The following is a 16,616-nucleotide window of genomic DNA, read 5'->3' as shown; positions in this document are numbered from 1 at the left end:
GACCTCAAAGCCGGTTTCGTTAGATCTCCCACGCGACATATCAGAAACAGGAGCGATGAGAGATCGGTTTTTAATGAGGGCCCTCATGGGGTTTTTGATTATGTGATTACTTGGCCGTTTTTTTAATGATTATTTGATTATTAAGCCAAATATTTCATGATTATTTGATTACCTAGGACTGTATTTTTAGTTTATGATTATTTGATTACTAAAGATAAGCAAATATTTAATGATTATGTGATTATATTGGCAAAAAAATGGTGATTATGTGATTACTAGGACCCCCCCATGAGGGGCCTCTTTAATTAGATTGCATCATTATGACACCGCTATTTTGATTGGCTAACAGCAATTTCGCGTCCTTCTGGAATATAACATTCATTACACAATGAAGATGATACGAGGTCCCACCCCACATAAAGTGCAAAAAAAAAGTTGCGTTAAATATCGTAGCGGCTACGAAGTGCTGCGTAGATTTTTTTCTATTGAACGTGTAGCTAATCTATAGAGTCTACATAGATATTGATGCGGTTACGTAGCTGCTACGATATTGAACACGACCCAGTAAATTAAAGGAATTTTATAGAAATCGTGTTTTATGATCCTAGCTAATAAAAAATGTAATTATAAGTATTAAATGCTCCTTTTTGTAATGTCATAGTGTTGTAAAAGCCTTGTCCTTGCGCACATTTTTAGAATGAAGCGCTTCCTCGCTTTACACAAAATGTACTTCGGTCAACGCTTTTACACCTCAATGAATTTACAAAAAGAATCATTCAATTCTTAAATATAAAATATCGCTGGGAGTGTACCACTTTAAATCCCCAAACGAGGAGCTAGAAGCCCATAACACATTCAAAATATTTAAAACATTAGTGCATTAGTGCATTAGTATTAAAAGTGGTATAATAAAAAATTTCTCAACCACTTTTTGTCCTTAATTTTCTCCAAGATATTTAAACAGCTGCGAGTGATATGCAGCGTCTACCAGTATCATGGGTTAAATGTTTAACCTCCAGTGGCAAATATGACATCTTATCATGACAAAAACATGTTACTTAGTGATATGCATATCAAATAAAGCTATGGTGTAAGAACTCTGCTTTGTATTAGACCTACACACTAGGCTACTTCCTTTAACATATTATAAAAAGGTCACCACCAAAGGGCGATAACTATATATAAAGAGTTAACTGAAAATTTCAGTTTTGTTGGCATGCGTAGATCTTGTACTGATGGTATTTTTTAAAATTTTTGAAGTTTCTATCTTTTATCACTCCAACAATTACCAGTTCATTGTAAGACATGTCACCCTACTTGGTCAAGCCTCTAATCCAACCATTCAGTGTTTGCTCTTAATACCACGTGCATAGTGGAGAAGAGTAAATACCCAATTTTTCTATTCCTTGGTTTTGTCGGGAATGTAATTGAATCCCGACCAATTTCTACCACCACTTGTTGGTATGTTCTATATATTTCATTTATTAGTACCAGATAAGCAGAAACTACATATATAACGTAAATCCATATGTATTTGTCAAAAAGAGCGTTAAATTTGGTTCTTGAAATTCGTACCCAATTTATACTGGACTGGAAGCTGTTGGCATGACTGGGCATTGGTATGGGACTGTTTAACTGGATGTCGACTCACTATTAAAGATAATCGATAGGTTTCAGTATTACTCATTTTAAATGAAAGAATTTGTCCGGCTTTGATTTATAAAACAAAATGATCAACGCAGATACAAAGTTCTTGTTTTGGAAAGGGACAAATAATAAGTTGTAAAAAGTACTCCAATTTGAGTAAAAATTCGCCAAATTTGACATTACTGCAGGGAAATAGTATGCGTTTCTTTGTTTTTTTTGTGTGGATAAACGGTCAGCTGTCATGAGCAACAAGACGGGTGTCACACAAAGAACAGGAACTGCTAAACATTCACAGAGTAAATGGGTACCCGCCTTCTTTTTTTTCGTGTGGCCTAAACTAACCATTGTACCTACTAAACTTTGATATTAGACTTCCGTAAAAATTGACTTTGAACGACTTAAATTAGCACTAAGAATTTCAAAAACGATACAAGTTTTATATAATCAAAACATTTACTAAATTCTATCAACAATATATACATTTATAGTGGAAGATAATATTGCTCCTTTCCCAGAATTAAGTGGTATTTGACAAGTATCAAGTTTGGTGTTAAAAGACAACAATTACCATGTTAATACAGTGTTATAAAAAAAGTGAAAGTACAAAAAAAAACTCCAAGAAAACATCAACATGGAAAGACCCTTATCAATATAAAAGGCAAAATCAAAGCTCAAATACATCAAACGAATGGAAAACAACTGTAATATTTCTGACTAGGTACAGGCATTTCCTAAAGTAGAAAATGGTGGATTAATAAAATTGAGGATGGGAAAGGGGAATTTCAAAGAGACAACAATCCGATCAAACAGCAGAACACAGCCGAAGGCCACCAAAATGGGTTTATAGCTAGCTAAACCTATGACTTGTATGACAGTCAGTCGTATAATATTTCATTTTATTGACAACATTGTGTGAATAAAAAAAAACAAAAAACGTAAAAATGTTAAAAATAGTGGTACACCAGTCAATATTGTGTTATTATTTATTTTAATTACTATAAAAATAAATAACTTTTTAAACAAAGAATTGACATTATGTTATTTTATTCATTAAATTAGGTACACAAATAGATTACTAAAACACATGTATCTAGTAATTGGTCACATAATACTATATATTTTGGTTTATTTTGTGAGATGATGAAAATAATTTAAATATCTAACAAAAAAAGAAAGGCAAGAATAGCTGGATATATACATATACTTAAGAGCTCTTGGTATTATCATGCATTGAAATTTGATAAAACAAACTGCGAATGATACAAGAAGGTCTGGATGGGGGTCCTCCTTCATGTTTTTCTCTATTCTTTATCGTTTTTGCTCATTATTCTCTATTATTTATAGTTTTTGCTCATTATTCTCTATTTTTTATAGTTTTTGCTAATTATTCTCTATTTTTTATAGTTTTGCTTATTATTCTCTATTCTTTTTAGTTTTTGCTAATTATTCTCTATTCTTTTTAGTTTTTGCTTATTATTCTCTTTTTTATAGGGTTTATACACCGTACATTATGTATGTATGTGCCTGTCACAAGTCAGGAGCCTGTAATACAGTAGTTGTCGTTTGTGTATGTGTTACATATTGTTTATTCATTCATTTTTTGTACATAAATAATGCCGTTAGTTTTCTCATTTGAATTGTTTTACATTGTCATTTCGGGTCCTTTTTTAGCTGACTATGTGGTATGGGCTTTGCTCATTGTTGAAGACAGTACGGTGACCTATAGTTGTTTATTTCTGTGTCATTTTGGTCTCTTGTGGACAGTTGTCTCATTGGCAATCATACCACATGTTCTTTTTATATATTTGGTCATTATTCTATATTTTTTATATCATAGCACACCATTATTCTCTATTCTTTATTTTTGTACATACATTTATATCTTCTTTATATCGTTTGCCCTTTATTCTGCACATTTTGTCAATTATTCTCTATTCTGTAAATTCCACCCAGACCTCATACAAACTACAGTCTTCTGATAAACTATTGACTTGATACTTGACAATAAGGCCAAACTAATTATACAATATGTACACTGTATATATTGCTCGCAAGTAATAACTGATATTGGTTGAATCTTTTCTGACAGATTTTCGGAATCGTAACATGTTGTCTTAGATTATGCCATATTGGAGGGTATAATATTGATGGTGATTTACAGAAAAGAGAATAATGTGGTATAGTTTGAAATCTCATCATTGCAAACTATTTGCAGTGATAGACTTGATGATAAAACAACTGTATAACAACTTTGTATAATGTGGCGATGACACCTTGAAATAAAATCCGTAAGTTACAGTTCTAAAGCAACAGTCCGACTGTTCCTTAAAAAAATAATAACCAGAGGCGGATTTAGGGGGGGGGCAGGGGGCCCGGGCCCCCCCTTTTTGGGAAAAAATTTGGTTGTTTATATAGGGAATCACTGAAGCGTGACTGGAGCGGGCCCCCTCTTAGGTCAGTCAGTGGGCCCCCACTTATGAAAATTTCTGGATCCGCCACTGATAACATGTTGTCTTTGACGCTGTTAACATGATATAATCACCACAAACAATTATGCAGATCTTAAATTCAATTCCTTTTAGTTCAGTCTAACAATTGTGAAACAGGAATCATTATATATCAGCTGAGAACCACCAGTCCTAACGGTTATTTCATCACCGACATCCAACATTGTGACAAACACTCTGGTTCTAGTTTGGTAAAGAGACTCAACATGACCGTAAAATGTAGTTATCATTTTGTCATTGTTTTTATAAATGTGGTAATACTCATCATTTGTGCCTGACATCATAACTGCAGAAACATGGTACAATCCAGCAATAGTACAAACGAATTTTCCAGTTGATATATAAGCAGATAAGTCGGTTATTCCAATGTTGGTTTTGATATTCGGAAATTGTACAACTGTTCCACCTGACACAGTATCATATGTAGCACAGGCGGTAAAAGCAACTGAAAAAGGAAAAAGAAGAACATGTTCATTTAAAAATATTTCTTAAAAATTTCATGATATGAAAAATGAGTAAGAACATCCAAAGAAGTGTGATTTAAAGATAAGACAGATATTTACGTTACTTATAGTCGTCAAACAACAGTTGCAGCTTGTTTAAGCAAGACATCAGCGAATTTCCTGACCAAATATCGTTCTTTATATAATCGTCATAAAACAGGTGTAGTTTACCATGGTAAGAAACGAGTGAATTCTATAGCCACATGGCGCTCCTTATAATCCTAAAATCAAACTTGAAATTTGATTAAGCTAGAAACAATTGAATTATCTGGCCAAATGCCGTTCTTTAAAATCCTTACACAAAACTTTCTATTTGGTAATACATTAGTGGCGCTTGGTGCTTGACTCCCTTTTTTCTTTTTGGTGTTTCATTTTAAAACTAAAAATTCTTTAATTATAAAACTAATTTTGATTTTTTTAATGTCCTTGCTCAAAATAGTCACACAATCTTACAATAGTAAATGTGTATACCTTCCCCTCTATTTCTATTTAGATAGAGAGGAAGCAGAGAGGCAAAATAGATATTGAAGAAACATCAAATAAGAAGGAAACTAATTTAAACAAACGAAAATTGACTTTTCGAAATATTATTATTTTCCTTGTGCATAAACTTGTATTAAAGTTTTGAATAAAATGGTTTTTATATTGATTTGTTCTCAAGAAACATGAGCGTCACTGATGAGTCTTATGTAGACGAAACGCGCGTCTGGCGTACTAAATTTTAAACCTGGTACCTTTGATAACCTTTGTAAATATGTTTAATTACAATCAAAATATTAATTAAGAAAACAGACGTTGACAATACTTATAAAAGTACTTGACAAATGTACTACCAAAAGTCATCGTCTAGAAAATCATCTATTCTAAAATAAAGTTACGTGCCTGTGTCGCTGACCTAAGTATATGTGCATCTTCAACAATTGACACTCTTCAAAACAGAAACGAATTCGTGACAAAATCTCTTTTTTTTTATCGTGTTTTGCTTATACTGTGAATATATTATTATTCGCGGGATACAAATGTTTGTAGATATTATGGACAAAAAGACCAACGAAGTACAAATTATTTACAGGTATATGGCATACTAATGGAATAAATATACACGAAAAAAGATTATTGTTACTCAATCCCCAAGAATTGGTACCAATAAAAATTAACTATTTCACAGTTGGATTTTTTCCCTGTTTATAGTTTCTATCTTCCTTATTTTTGCTCCAACCCCCCAAAACCAACTGTTGAAAATATTCAGGGTAATTTCAGGGCAATCACTCGAAGAGATGCCGAACAACTTCAACAACTTCAAGTATTTGAAGACCTTGTCTTGTTTGTCATTTTTGTTTATTTAAGTATTTATATAGCTATCATAGTTTTTATAAAGATATAAAACAAAAACGCAATTTATAGTAATAAAAATCGTCATTAAAGGGTAATAACTCCAATAAGGAGTCGTCGGGCAATCGTGTCTTGCGTATAAAAAGTTGTTAAGATAAAAGGAAAAAATGATGAAAAGGGATAAAATTAAGGGCAACAACTCCTGTATAAAGTCATCTGACAGTTTTGATTTAAAATGACACTTATACTATTAGGTATATGATATGTTGTTAACTGTAATAATGAAACCTACCTTTCTGCTGTTTTAAAGCAATTTCTTGCAAAGACTTGTTGAAGCGAACCTGGAAGTTTTCTGAAATCTTATCAAACGATTTATTAAATCGATTCTGTTCTTGACGAAGTGTTAACTTCATTGTACTGTCCCTTTTACGTTCAGCTTCACTTAATTTTTGAACTTTAGAAGAAAATGAATCCAACAATGAATTCATCTGTCTTTCGTAAAACTTGGTTTCATTTTCAGACTGCAGTTTGAAACGATCAATGGCTCCTAGGAAAGAATCATTAAACCGTGTTTGGTCCTTTAGATGTGCGTCTAGCATTGAATAAACAAATGTTTCAGTTTGTTTCTTCACATCATCGAACGAATCATTGAAACGCGTTTGGTCCTTTAGATGTGCATCTCGCATTGAATCAACAAATGTTTCTGTCTGCTTCTTCACATTATCGAAAGAATCATTAAAACGCATTTGGTCCTTTATATGTGCATCTCGCATTGAGTCAACAAATGATTCTGTCTGTTTCTTCACCCCAACCAAAGAATCATTCAAACGTGTTTGGTCCAGTAGATGTGCATTTCGCATTGATTCAACAAATGTTTCTGTTTGTTTCTTCGCTTCAGTCACTTTATCCAAACTAGATGAAAAAGACTCTTCCCATAATTTTACCTTTTCCGCATATACTTCCATTTTATGTTCCAAACGTACAACCTTTTCCAGGACTTTTTCTTCAAAATGAAATTTTGAACAGCTCAATAAGGATTCGGATTCTGAATTAATAGATCTGGTTAAAATTCCTATCATTGGAGTGATTATACAAATAAATTGAATAATAAACATGTTTGTGTATCCTTTATTCTTCTTCAAAATGTAAGGTACATTTGAGGCAGAACATATATGATCATATACACTTTTATTCCAATTAGTTACAGTATCCTGTTGTTTGGGCTAATAATGTCTGCCTATAGTCTGATTCCCAAAATTGTTTAAGATATCATTATTCGTCTGCAGGTGATGTTTTTGTTTTGTAAATTAATAAGCTTTACATATTTTTGATACCGCAAAGCATTAACAAAGTAATAAAACGACAGAGATCAAAACATTTACACAATTGAAAGAGCAAGGTAAATGAATTTCCGCCTCCTGTTATTTTCATTTATGATTATAATTTTTGAGTATTTAATTGACAACTACAGTTGCATGTTCTAATCGGGTTTGTATTTCTTATAAGATATAATGACCTAGGTCAAATCTGTTATCGGAAAATCGTCCACAACATGCATGAAATATTTGCCACTGGACGTCAGACAACCAACAATCAATCAACTATCGGACCAATGTGTTAGTTTAAACATATTTATTTATAGTGGATTGGGAAACAAGTTTTGCAACTTATATTAATCCCTTTCCACTTTGCGGGTGCGAGTGCTGCCTTGTAGCGGCATTAGCCTACTCTTTTTCGAAATCTACAAGGGTGTCTTTAACGTGCAAGAGATATGGCTCTCTCTTAACACGGGTCAGCCATTTATCGTCTCCTTCCGACGGACTATCATCGTTTCCTCAAGACTATACTCGCAAATGGTGTCAAGGGAGAGCCGAAAATTTAGTTCCTGAAATTTTCATCCCAAACGGGAATCGAACCAGGAATCTTTGTGTTAGTAGTCTGATGCACTAACCACTACACCACGACCAATGTGTTAACAATTGATACTAAAATGCATAGGGAGAATAAGCAGGTTAACATAAACCTTACCATTGACTGAGTTTTAGTGTCCGTTTGATTTCTATTTAGTTTGTCATTACTTTATTTTTTTTATTTTATTTTTTTCTGCATTCCAATGGTATTCAATCTTATTACATAGAAATCATACTAATCATTAATAATCAATTATTTTGTTTCTTATATTTTACTTAATTCAAAATATGGTATATTATATATTGTTTTGCAATATTGATGATTATTCTGATTGTGCCCAGTGATTAGCAGACTAAAGTATCTTGAATCATTGAGACATTTGCAGAACAAAATTCTGTAAAAAGGCTTCAAATCAAAACCTTGTTTTTGATGTCGAATATACTAAAAAGATATATTGTCTTAACATATATCAAGAAAAATATGTAGATTTGAGCAAATTGATTATAGATGCCAATTTAACAGTTAATTTTTACTTTTATATTGTATTCTACTGCCTCTTGTGCACAAACGTGTGTATTTTCATTTTCTTTTTTCTTTTTCATATCATTATGATACGATGTATAAATATTTTTTTAACGTTTTCTGGTTACGTTGCAATTTTATTTTCCTACAAAAAGCATCGAAATGAATGTCCCCATATCTACGGGACCTTGTTGCGTATTTTATATTAATATGACACCGGCAAAAGGATGGCTAACAAGAATGTGTTCAAAGTACACGTTGCCCCACTGATGGTATCATTTTCTATGTTCAGTGGACCGTAAAATTTGTGTAAAAACTCTAATTTGGCATTAAGATTAGAAAGATCATATCATAAGGAACGTGTGTACTAAGTTTCAAGTTGATTGGACTTCAACTTCATCAAAAACTACCTTGACCAAACACTTTAACATGAAGCGGGACGAACGAACGGACGGATGAACGGACGAACGAACAGAAGGACGAACGAACAGATCCACACACCAGAAAACATAATGCCCCTCTACTATTGTAGGTGGGGCATAAAAATTGAGTTGTGTATGTTTTATTTGTCTAACTGGATGTCGACACGCTATCAAAGATTATAAGTTGGTTTCAGTATTCCCCATTCTAAATGAAATATTTGGTTCAAAATTGTTTTATAAGACAGAATGGCAAACTTAGATTTATATTTCTTACTTTAGGAAGGGAAACATCATTCCTTGAAAAAGGTTCCCTGATTCAAATAGACTATAAAGATATACTGTCTTAACATGTATCAAGAAAAATATGTAGATTTGAAAAAATAAATTTTTAAGAATTTTTTCTGCAAATATAATTATAGATGTCAATTTAACAGTTAATTTTTACTTTTATATTGTATTCTACTGCCTCTTGTGCACAAACATGTGTATTTTAATTTTCTTTTTTTCTTTTTAATGCCATTATGATACGATGTATAAATATTTTTTAAACGTTTTTTTGTTACGTTGCAATTTTATTTAAGAATTGAATGCTGCTTTTTGTAAATTTATTGGGGTGTAAAAAAGTTGACCGAAGTACATTTTGTATGAAGCGCGGAAGCGCTTCATATTAAAAATATGCGGAATGTCAACGCTTTTACAACCCTATAAAGTTACACTGTGCACTTTATTGTGGGACCTCGTGTCATCATGAATGATAAATTTTATTGTCTAATGCAATTGTTTCAGGAATAGCATGTGATGTGTAGTTAGCCAATCGGAATAACGTATTATAATGAAACATACATCTAATGTAATTATTCCGAAATGAACGTTCCCATATCAACGGGCCCTTATTGCGTATTTTATATAAATATGACACCAGCAAAAGGATGGCTAAACATTGAATTTTGTATGGTTTATTTTTCTAAGTGGGTGTCGACACGCTATCAAAGATAATAAGTTGGTTTCAGTATTCCCTATTCTAAATGAAAGGTTTGGTTCAAATTTGTTTTATAAGACAAAATGGCCAACTTAGATTTATATTTCTTACTTTAGGAAGGCGAACATCATTCCTTTAAAAAAGGTTCCCTGATTCGAGAACAAAATTCGTTCGCTGTATCTAACATTCGTAAAGGGTTATATGCCATCATCAACACGACGGGTGTCACACATAGAGCGAAACACTAAACCCTTTATGTAGCACTTTGTTCACCTATCCCTTTTTTTGTGTGGCCTAATCCCTAATATTTTTATGAAGTGATGTTTTTTTCATTGTTGTCCGTCTTTTTGTTGTAGCTTTTATTTTGTCATGGTGTTTGTTTACTTGCTTTTTCCCTTTGGTATCTCTTTCCTTATATCTGTAAGTTCCGAATCCTCAGGTCCAACAATATTGATTTGTTTCTTAGATTAACATAAAAAAAAAGACATTCTTGGCAGACAATTATGATAAGGTGGTAGTATGACTTTTTTTTACAGAATTCAATAACAAGAGAATCCAAAAAGCGGGTAAGTAAATAAGGAGTCGTCTGATAAATTCAGCCATGTTGACTAATTTGTCTCTCCTAATACAAATTTCTCTGTATCTATTTTTATGTTTTAAAATGAAAGACAAAAACGAAAAATTATCAAATTTCACAATAAAGAGCAATAAGTTGTATTAAAATTCTTCTGACAGTTTTGGTGTAAATGGATTACCAGTTCTCCAAAGGCTTAACGTTTTGCACCGTCACATTTTCTCATATCAAAGATACCCGTATAATGATTGTGGACAAGTTGGGTTAAATATGATCAAGTTAACAGACGACGGCGGCGGACAAGGACGTCATGGGATGAGAAAAACGTACTGGGCCTTTCTGACAGGAGAGCTAAAATGTGGCATTTCACATATGAAAACTAAGAATTGGCCTAAATCGATAATAAGAATCATGATCATAGAGTATTATGACATAATGTAATTTTATTAATAAGAATATGTATATTCTTTAATTAATAATAATAAATTAATCATACTCTCTTGCCAGAGTGTAGGTATAGGGCTGCTTCAAATCTGTTTTCTTTAATTTTCTCTCTATTCTTTATAATTTTTGCTCATTATGCTCTATTCCTTTTTTACCTACGTTTCTCTCTTCTGCAAATTTTGTCTCTTATTCTCTATTTTGTAAATCCCATTCTGGTCCTCATACTTCTGATAAACTCTTAACTTGATACTTGACAATACGATCATACCATTATACATTTTCTATATCTATATTGTATATATTGCTTGCAATAACTGATATTGGTTGATTCTTTTCTCACAGATTTTCAGAATCGTAATGACTTTGTCTTTGATTATACCTTAACGGTGGGTACAGATTAATTATGTGATCTAGTTTCAAATCTCATCATTGCAAACTATTTGCAGGGAGACAACTGATGATTAAAAAAAACCATGGCATAATGTGGAACTGACATCTAGGTTAAATTCCAGATACATGTATTACAGTTTTAAAGTAACAGTCCGACTGTCCCTTAAAATAATAAGGTACACATATATATATATATTTATGTTGTCTTTGACGCTGTTAGCATGATATAATCACCCACAAACAATTATACAATCTTAAATTATATCCCTTTCAGTTCAATCTAACAATTGTGAAACAGTAATAATTATATATATATACTGATAACCACCAGTCCTTACTGTTATTTCATTACCGACATCCAACATCGTGACAAGAACTCTGGTTCTAGTTTGGTAATTGTCAACTTTATCGTAATATGTAGTAATCATGTTGTCATTGATTTTATAAATATAGTAATATTGACTATCAGTACTTGACATCATAACGGCCGAGACATGGTACAACCCAGCAACAGTACAACAGAATTTTCCAGTTGATTTATAAGCAGATAGGTCGGTTATTTCAATGTTGGTTTTGATATTTGGAAAGTGTACTACAGTTCCAGACGACACTCTAGAACCAGTGTGACAGGCGGTAAGAGCAACTGAAAAAGGAAAAAGAGAATAATATTATCAAAAAATTTTAATGATTTGAAAATGAGTTAGAACATTCACAGATGTCTTATAAAAAAAGTTCCAATGTATGCTTACAATTTAAATTTCGTCCCTTATAATACTCATACATCAGTTGTAATTTGTTTAAGCAAGACATAAGTTCCCGTTCCCATTCTCAATTTTATATTATAAGTGAATTCTTTCGCCCAATTTCGTTCCGTGTAATCCTTAAATGAAACTTGAAATTTCATTTAACTAGACACAATTGAATTTTCTGATCAAATGTTGTTCTTATACAGTAATTTTTATGTGGTAAGACATTAGTTGCGATTGGTACATGACTGCCCTTTTTTTTCTTTTCTTTTCTTTTTTTTGGGGGGGGGGGGGGTATTTTTCAAAGTAATAATTTTCTTTAATTTGTAAACTTATTTTTCCACCTATCTAATGTGTCTTTGCTCTTTATGTAATTATATGTGTGGTCGTACAATAGCATTAATTAATATATTTACCCCCTATTTCTATTTAGACAGAAAGGCGAAATAAATAAATATGTAATATAAAATAAGAAGGAAACTAATTCAAACAAACGAACAATGAATTTTTATTCACGTTTTGAATAAAATGGTTTTTTTATTGATTTGGTTTCAAGAAACGTTTGTAAATATTTTTTATTACAATCAAAATATTGTCAAGTAAACTGACGTTTACAATAGTTAAAAAGTTGTCAAATGTGGAGAGTTGTCTCATTAGCAATCATACCACATCTTCTTTTTATAACTCTATGTGCATCTTCAACAATTGACACTCTCCATCATACTGGACTAGAAAATAATTCGTAACACATTTTCTTTTTTTTTATTATCTTGTTTTGCTTATACTGTGAATTTATAATTACTCGTAGGATTCCTATGTTCGAGGATATGTAAAAGAAGACCACGTATTTAGATGTCCAAATGAGGGACAAATTATCTACAGGCAAGTATGCAGACTTTGGCATAAGAAAGAAATATATATATATTAGATATACACGAAAAACAAGGGTTTCTGAATCCATTAATAATGGTAGCAACAATAAAAAAATATTCAATTTTTTTTTTTACCGTTTACAGTTTCAATCATCTATTGTTGCCCAAAACACCCAAAATGATGAAAAAAAATCGTCAATTCAGAACAGTCACTCAAGGAGTTGCCTGACAATTTCAGCAGTTTGACATATTTGTAAACCTTGTCTTGTTGATCATATTTGCTTATTTAATTTTTTATCTAGCTGTCTAGCATATTATGTGTCTGTCCCAAGTCAGGAACCTATAAGTCAGTGGTTGTCGTTTGTTGATGTGTTACACATTTGTTTTTCGTTCACTTTTTATACATATATTAAGCCGTTAGTTTTCTACTTTGAATTGTTTAACATTTGTCATTTCTGGGCCTTTTATAGCTGACTATACGATATGGGCTTTGCTCATTGTTGAAGTCCGAACGGTGACCTATAGTTGTTAATTTGTGTGTCATTTGGTCTCGTGTGGTGAGTTGTTTCATTGGCAATCATACCACGTTTTTGTTATATGTTAGTTTTTACAGATACTAGTATTAGGCAAATATGAAAAAACGGGACAACATGAAGGACAATAACTCATATATGTAGTTGTCTGACAGTTTTGATGTAAATTTACAATTATAAGTAGATCTTACCATTATGAACATTTTATTTCTATCAAATTATCTCTATTTATAGCGATTCTCAAGATATTAGACAAACCTTGTATTTTATCCCTATTTTTAGCCATGATGGTTGGTTAGGTGGGATCATGGGACACTTTTATTAATTAAAAACTTGATACCCAAATGACGATAAAGTGCGGTTAAATTTTGCCCAGTTAAAAGTTAACGGACGACGAAAAATGACGGATGCCAAGTCACAAGATAAACCTGTGCCAGGTGAGCTAAATCATATACATTTCCTCTTTACAATATATCAATAAAAATAATTGTTATTTCACATATAGGTGAAAGTGTATTTTAGCTTTATATTTTAAAACTATTTATACAAGCTGTTTATACAAGAATGAATATCAACATAAACGTTTTCAACTGTATCATTGTAATTTAAATGTAAAAAAACTAAATACAGAATATTTATTAAAAAATTAAATTAAGTGTTACATCGGAAGCAAATTAAGTAGAACATAAATAACTTTCTCTTTTTAAGTTTATAAAGTTATTGTTTGCCTTTATATTTCATACAAAACTCATCAATAATTAATAGCAATAAGTAATTTCATACTTAATGTGAGTTCGTGGTCTAGTGGTTAAGACCGATGGCTACAGTGCTGTATGTCCCGAGTTCGATTCTCACTCGGGGTGCTAAAAATATCAGAACATTAGAAGGGTAATTTTCACCCTCTCACACATATCTCTGGTACCCAGACCGGAGTTAAACTAGAAGTGGTACGGTGGGGGCCTCGGTTGGTCAAGTTGTCCTCTACTTTGACCTGGAGATCAATCTTCTGATATCTCTCTGGTTTGTCTGTTTTCACCGAGTGCCCGGTGGTTCTCTCCGAGTACCTCGGCTTCCTCCTCCCGGTGTCCTAGCACTCCCTTTGTGTTGGGTGGGGATTGATTGTCCTTGTAAATATAATTGTCGTATAAATATACGTTAGTGACACATCTCCATTAATCCCGTTAGGGAGTGTACATGGATGCCACTGTACCCTCGCAGCTTTCGAGGGGTTCTTCGGATATCGGAGGCATTTACCAGTACATACATACTTCAAATTTACATTATTACTTTTCGATATTATTTTGTCTTCTATATATTTCTCTCTGATGCAAATATCATTAGTTGGAATAATAAAAGCTCAAATTTCATTTAGATTATATATGATAAAAAGTAAAATCACAAACATATTGAACTTCGAAGAAAATTCAAATAGGAAAGTCCCTAAGGCAGCAACTATTTGATTTTCTAGAGGGGGGCTATGGATTTTTTTTTCTGGACAAACTTTTTTTTCCGCCTTCGTCGAAAAACAATCTATTTTTTTGGCGAGAAGTCGAAAACAATTTTTTTTCTTTCAATTTTAGCATTACATATAGTGACAGCAGAGGGTGAAACAAACAATTTTTTTTCTCAGGATCAGAAACAAATTATTTTTTTCTCCCAAAACTGGAAACAAACTTTTTTTCCAAAAAAAACCCATAGCCCCCACCCCCCCCCCCCCCACCCCAGCCCATAAAATCAAATGGTTGCTGCCTAATCAAATGCCAAAATCAAAAGCTCAAACATATCAAACGAACGGATAACAATAGTCATATTCCTGACTTGGTACGGCATTTTCTACTGTAGAAAATGATGGATTAAACCTGGTTTTAAAGCTAACTTAACCTCTCACTTGTATGACAATTGCATCAAATTCAATTATATTGACAACGATGTGTGAACAAAACAAAATGAAATAATAGGTACATTTTTTACTACCATAATCATCTAACACATTGGCTGTAGGTTTTTCTTTCTTTTATTTTATATAAAATAAATAGCAATTGACATGTTATTAAGTGTAAAAATGGAACCTACATTTCTACTGTTTTAAAGCAATTTCCTGCAAAGAGGAGTTGACGCGAACCTGGAAGTTTTCCACAATCTTATCAAACATTTTATTTAATCGATTCTGTTCTTGTTGATGTGCATCTCGGATTGAATCAACAAATGTTTCTATTTGTTTCCTTTCTTCAGTCACTTTCTGGAAACTAGATGAAACAGATTCTTCCCATAACTTTACCTTTTCTGCATACACTTCCATGTTATGTTCCAATTTATAAGAGGCAGACTCTTCCCAGAGTTTTATCTTTTCCGCACATACTTCCATGTTATTTTCCAAACGAACAATCTTTTCAAGGACCTTTTCTTCAAAATGAAATTTTGAACAGCTCAATACGGATTCGGACTCTGAACCAAGGGAATTGGCTAAACTCCCTATCATTGATATGAATAGGAACATAATTTGAAAGACAAACATGTTTGTGTTACCAATGTTCAACAACTAAATGCAAAGTACATTTCATTCAAAAAAAAATATAGAATTATATTTCCTTTAATTCCAATAAGTAACGCTACCCTATTACACGGGTTAGTATTATAAATGTTTGCATATCGTCTGTATCCATTTAAAGATATCATCAATCAGCAGGTGATGTTTATTAGAAATTATTACCTCGTCAGTTATTTTGAAACAAAGTAGCGTGAACAAATCAACCAAACGAAAGAGGTCAACACATTTCAACAATTGAAAGAGCAAGGTCAATTTTTTTAACCTACATGCATTTCCGCCTCTTGTTATTTTCATTTATAATATCATTATTTGTGAGTATTAAATTGACTACAGTTGCATGTTCTTATGAAGTTTATGTTTCTTTTAATATCTAATGACCCAGGTCGACTCTGCTATCGGACAATCGTAATGAACATGAATGAAATATTTGCCACTGGACTTTAGGCAACCAACAATAAATCAACTATCAGACTAATGTGTTTTTAATTGATTGCATTTTTATTGTCCGTTTGATATCTATTTATTTTGTTTGTTTGTTTGTTTGTTTGTTTTTGTTTTTGTTTTTGTTTTTGTTTTTGTTTTTGTTTTTGTTTTTGTATTTTGTAAATGTCAGCTGGTATCATTTCTGTATAGGAATTTACACCAATAAAATTATTTGATTTGATTTGATTTTATCTATTTATTTT

The 16,616-nt window shown here is 32.2% G+C and overlaps 1 protein-coding gene across 1 annotated transcript; it reads right to left on the bottom strand.

Moving 5' to 3' along the window:
- Window positions 1–4,225: 4,225 nt before the first annotated feature.
- Window positions 4,226–7,094, bottom strand: LOC143049468 (uncharacterized). Its single transcript, XM_076223086.1, has 2 exons — window positions 6,282–7,094; window positions 4,226–4,599 (listed from the first exon to the last, which is right to left on the bottom strand). The coding sequence occupies exons 1-2, from the start codon at window positions 7,066–7,068 to the stop codon at window positions 4,226–4,228; spliced, it is 1,161 nt and encodes a 386-aa protein (XP_076079201.1). The 5' UTR covers window positions 7,069–7,094.
- Between the last annotated feature and the right edge of the window lie 9,522 nt (window positions 7,095–16,616).

Source organism: Mytilus galloprovincialis, chromosome 10 (genome assembly GCF_965363235.1).
Source record: "Mytilus galloprovincialis chromosome 10, xbMytGall1.hap1.1, whole genome shotgun sequence".
NCBI classification, from domain to species: Eukaryota; Metazoa; Mollusca; class Bivalvia; order Mytilida; family Mytilidae; genus Mytilus; species Mytilus galloprovincialis.
The sequence above is the reverse complement of the archived record's forward strand: the minus strand, read 5'-3'. Positions and strand labels throughout refer to the sequence as shown.

Bases quoted from the DNA above. Each gene is read 5' to 3' on its own strand.
- LOC143049468 (XM_076223086.1), bottom strand. From the start codon at position 7,068: ATGATAGGAATTTTAACCAGATCTATTAATTCAGAATCCGAATCCTTA. The intron at 4,600-6,281 runs GTAGGTTTCATT...TTCCTTTTTCAG, and splicing joins TGCTTTAAAACAGCAGAAAG to TTGCTTTTACCGCCTGTGCT.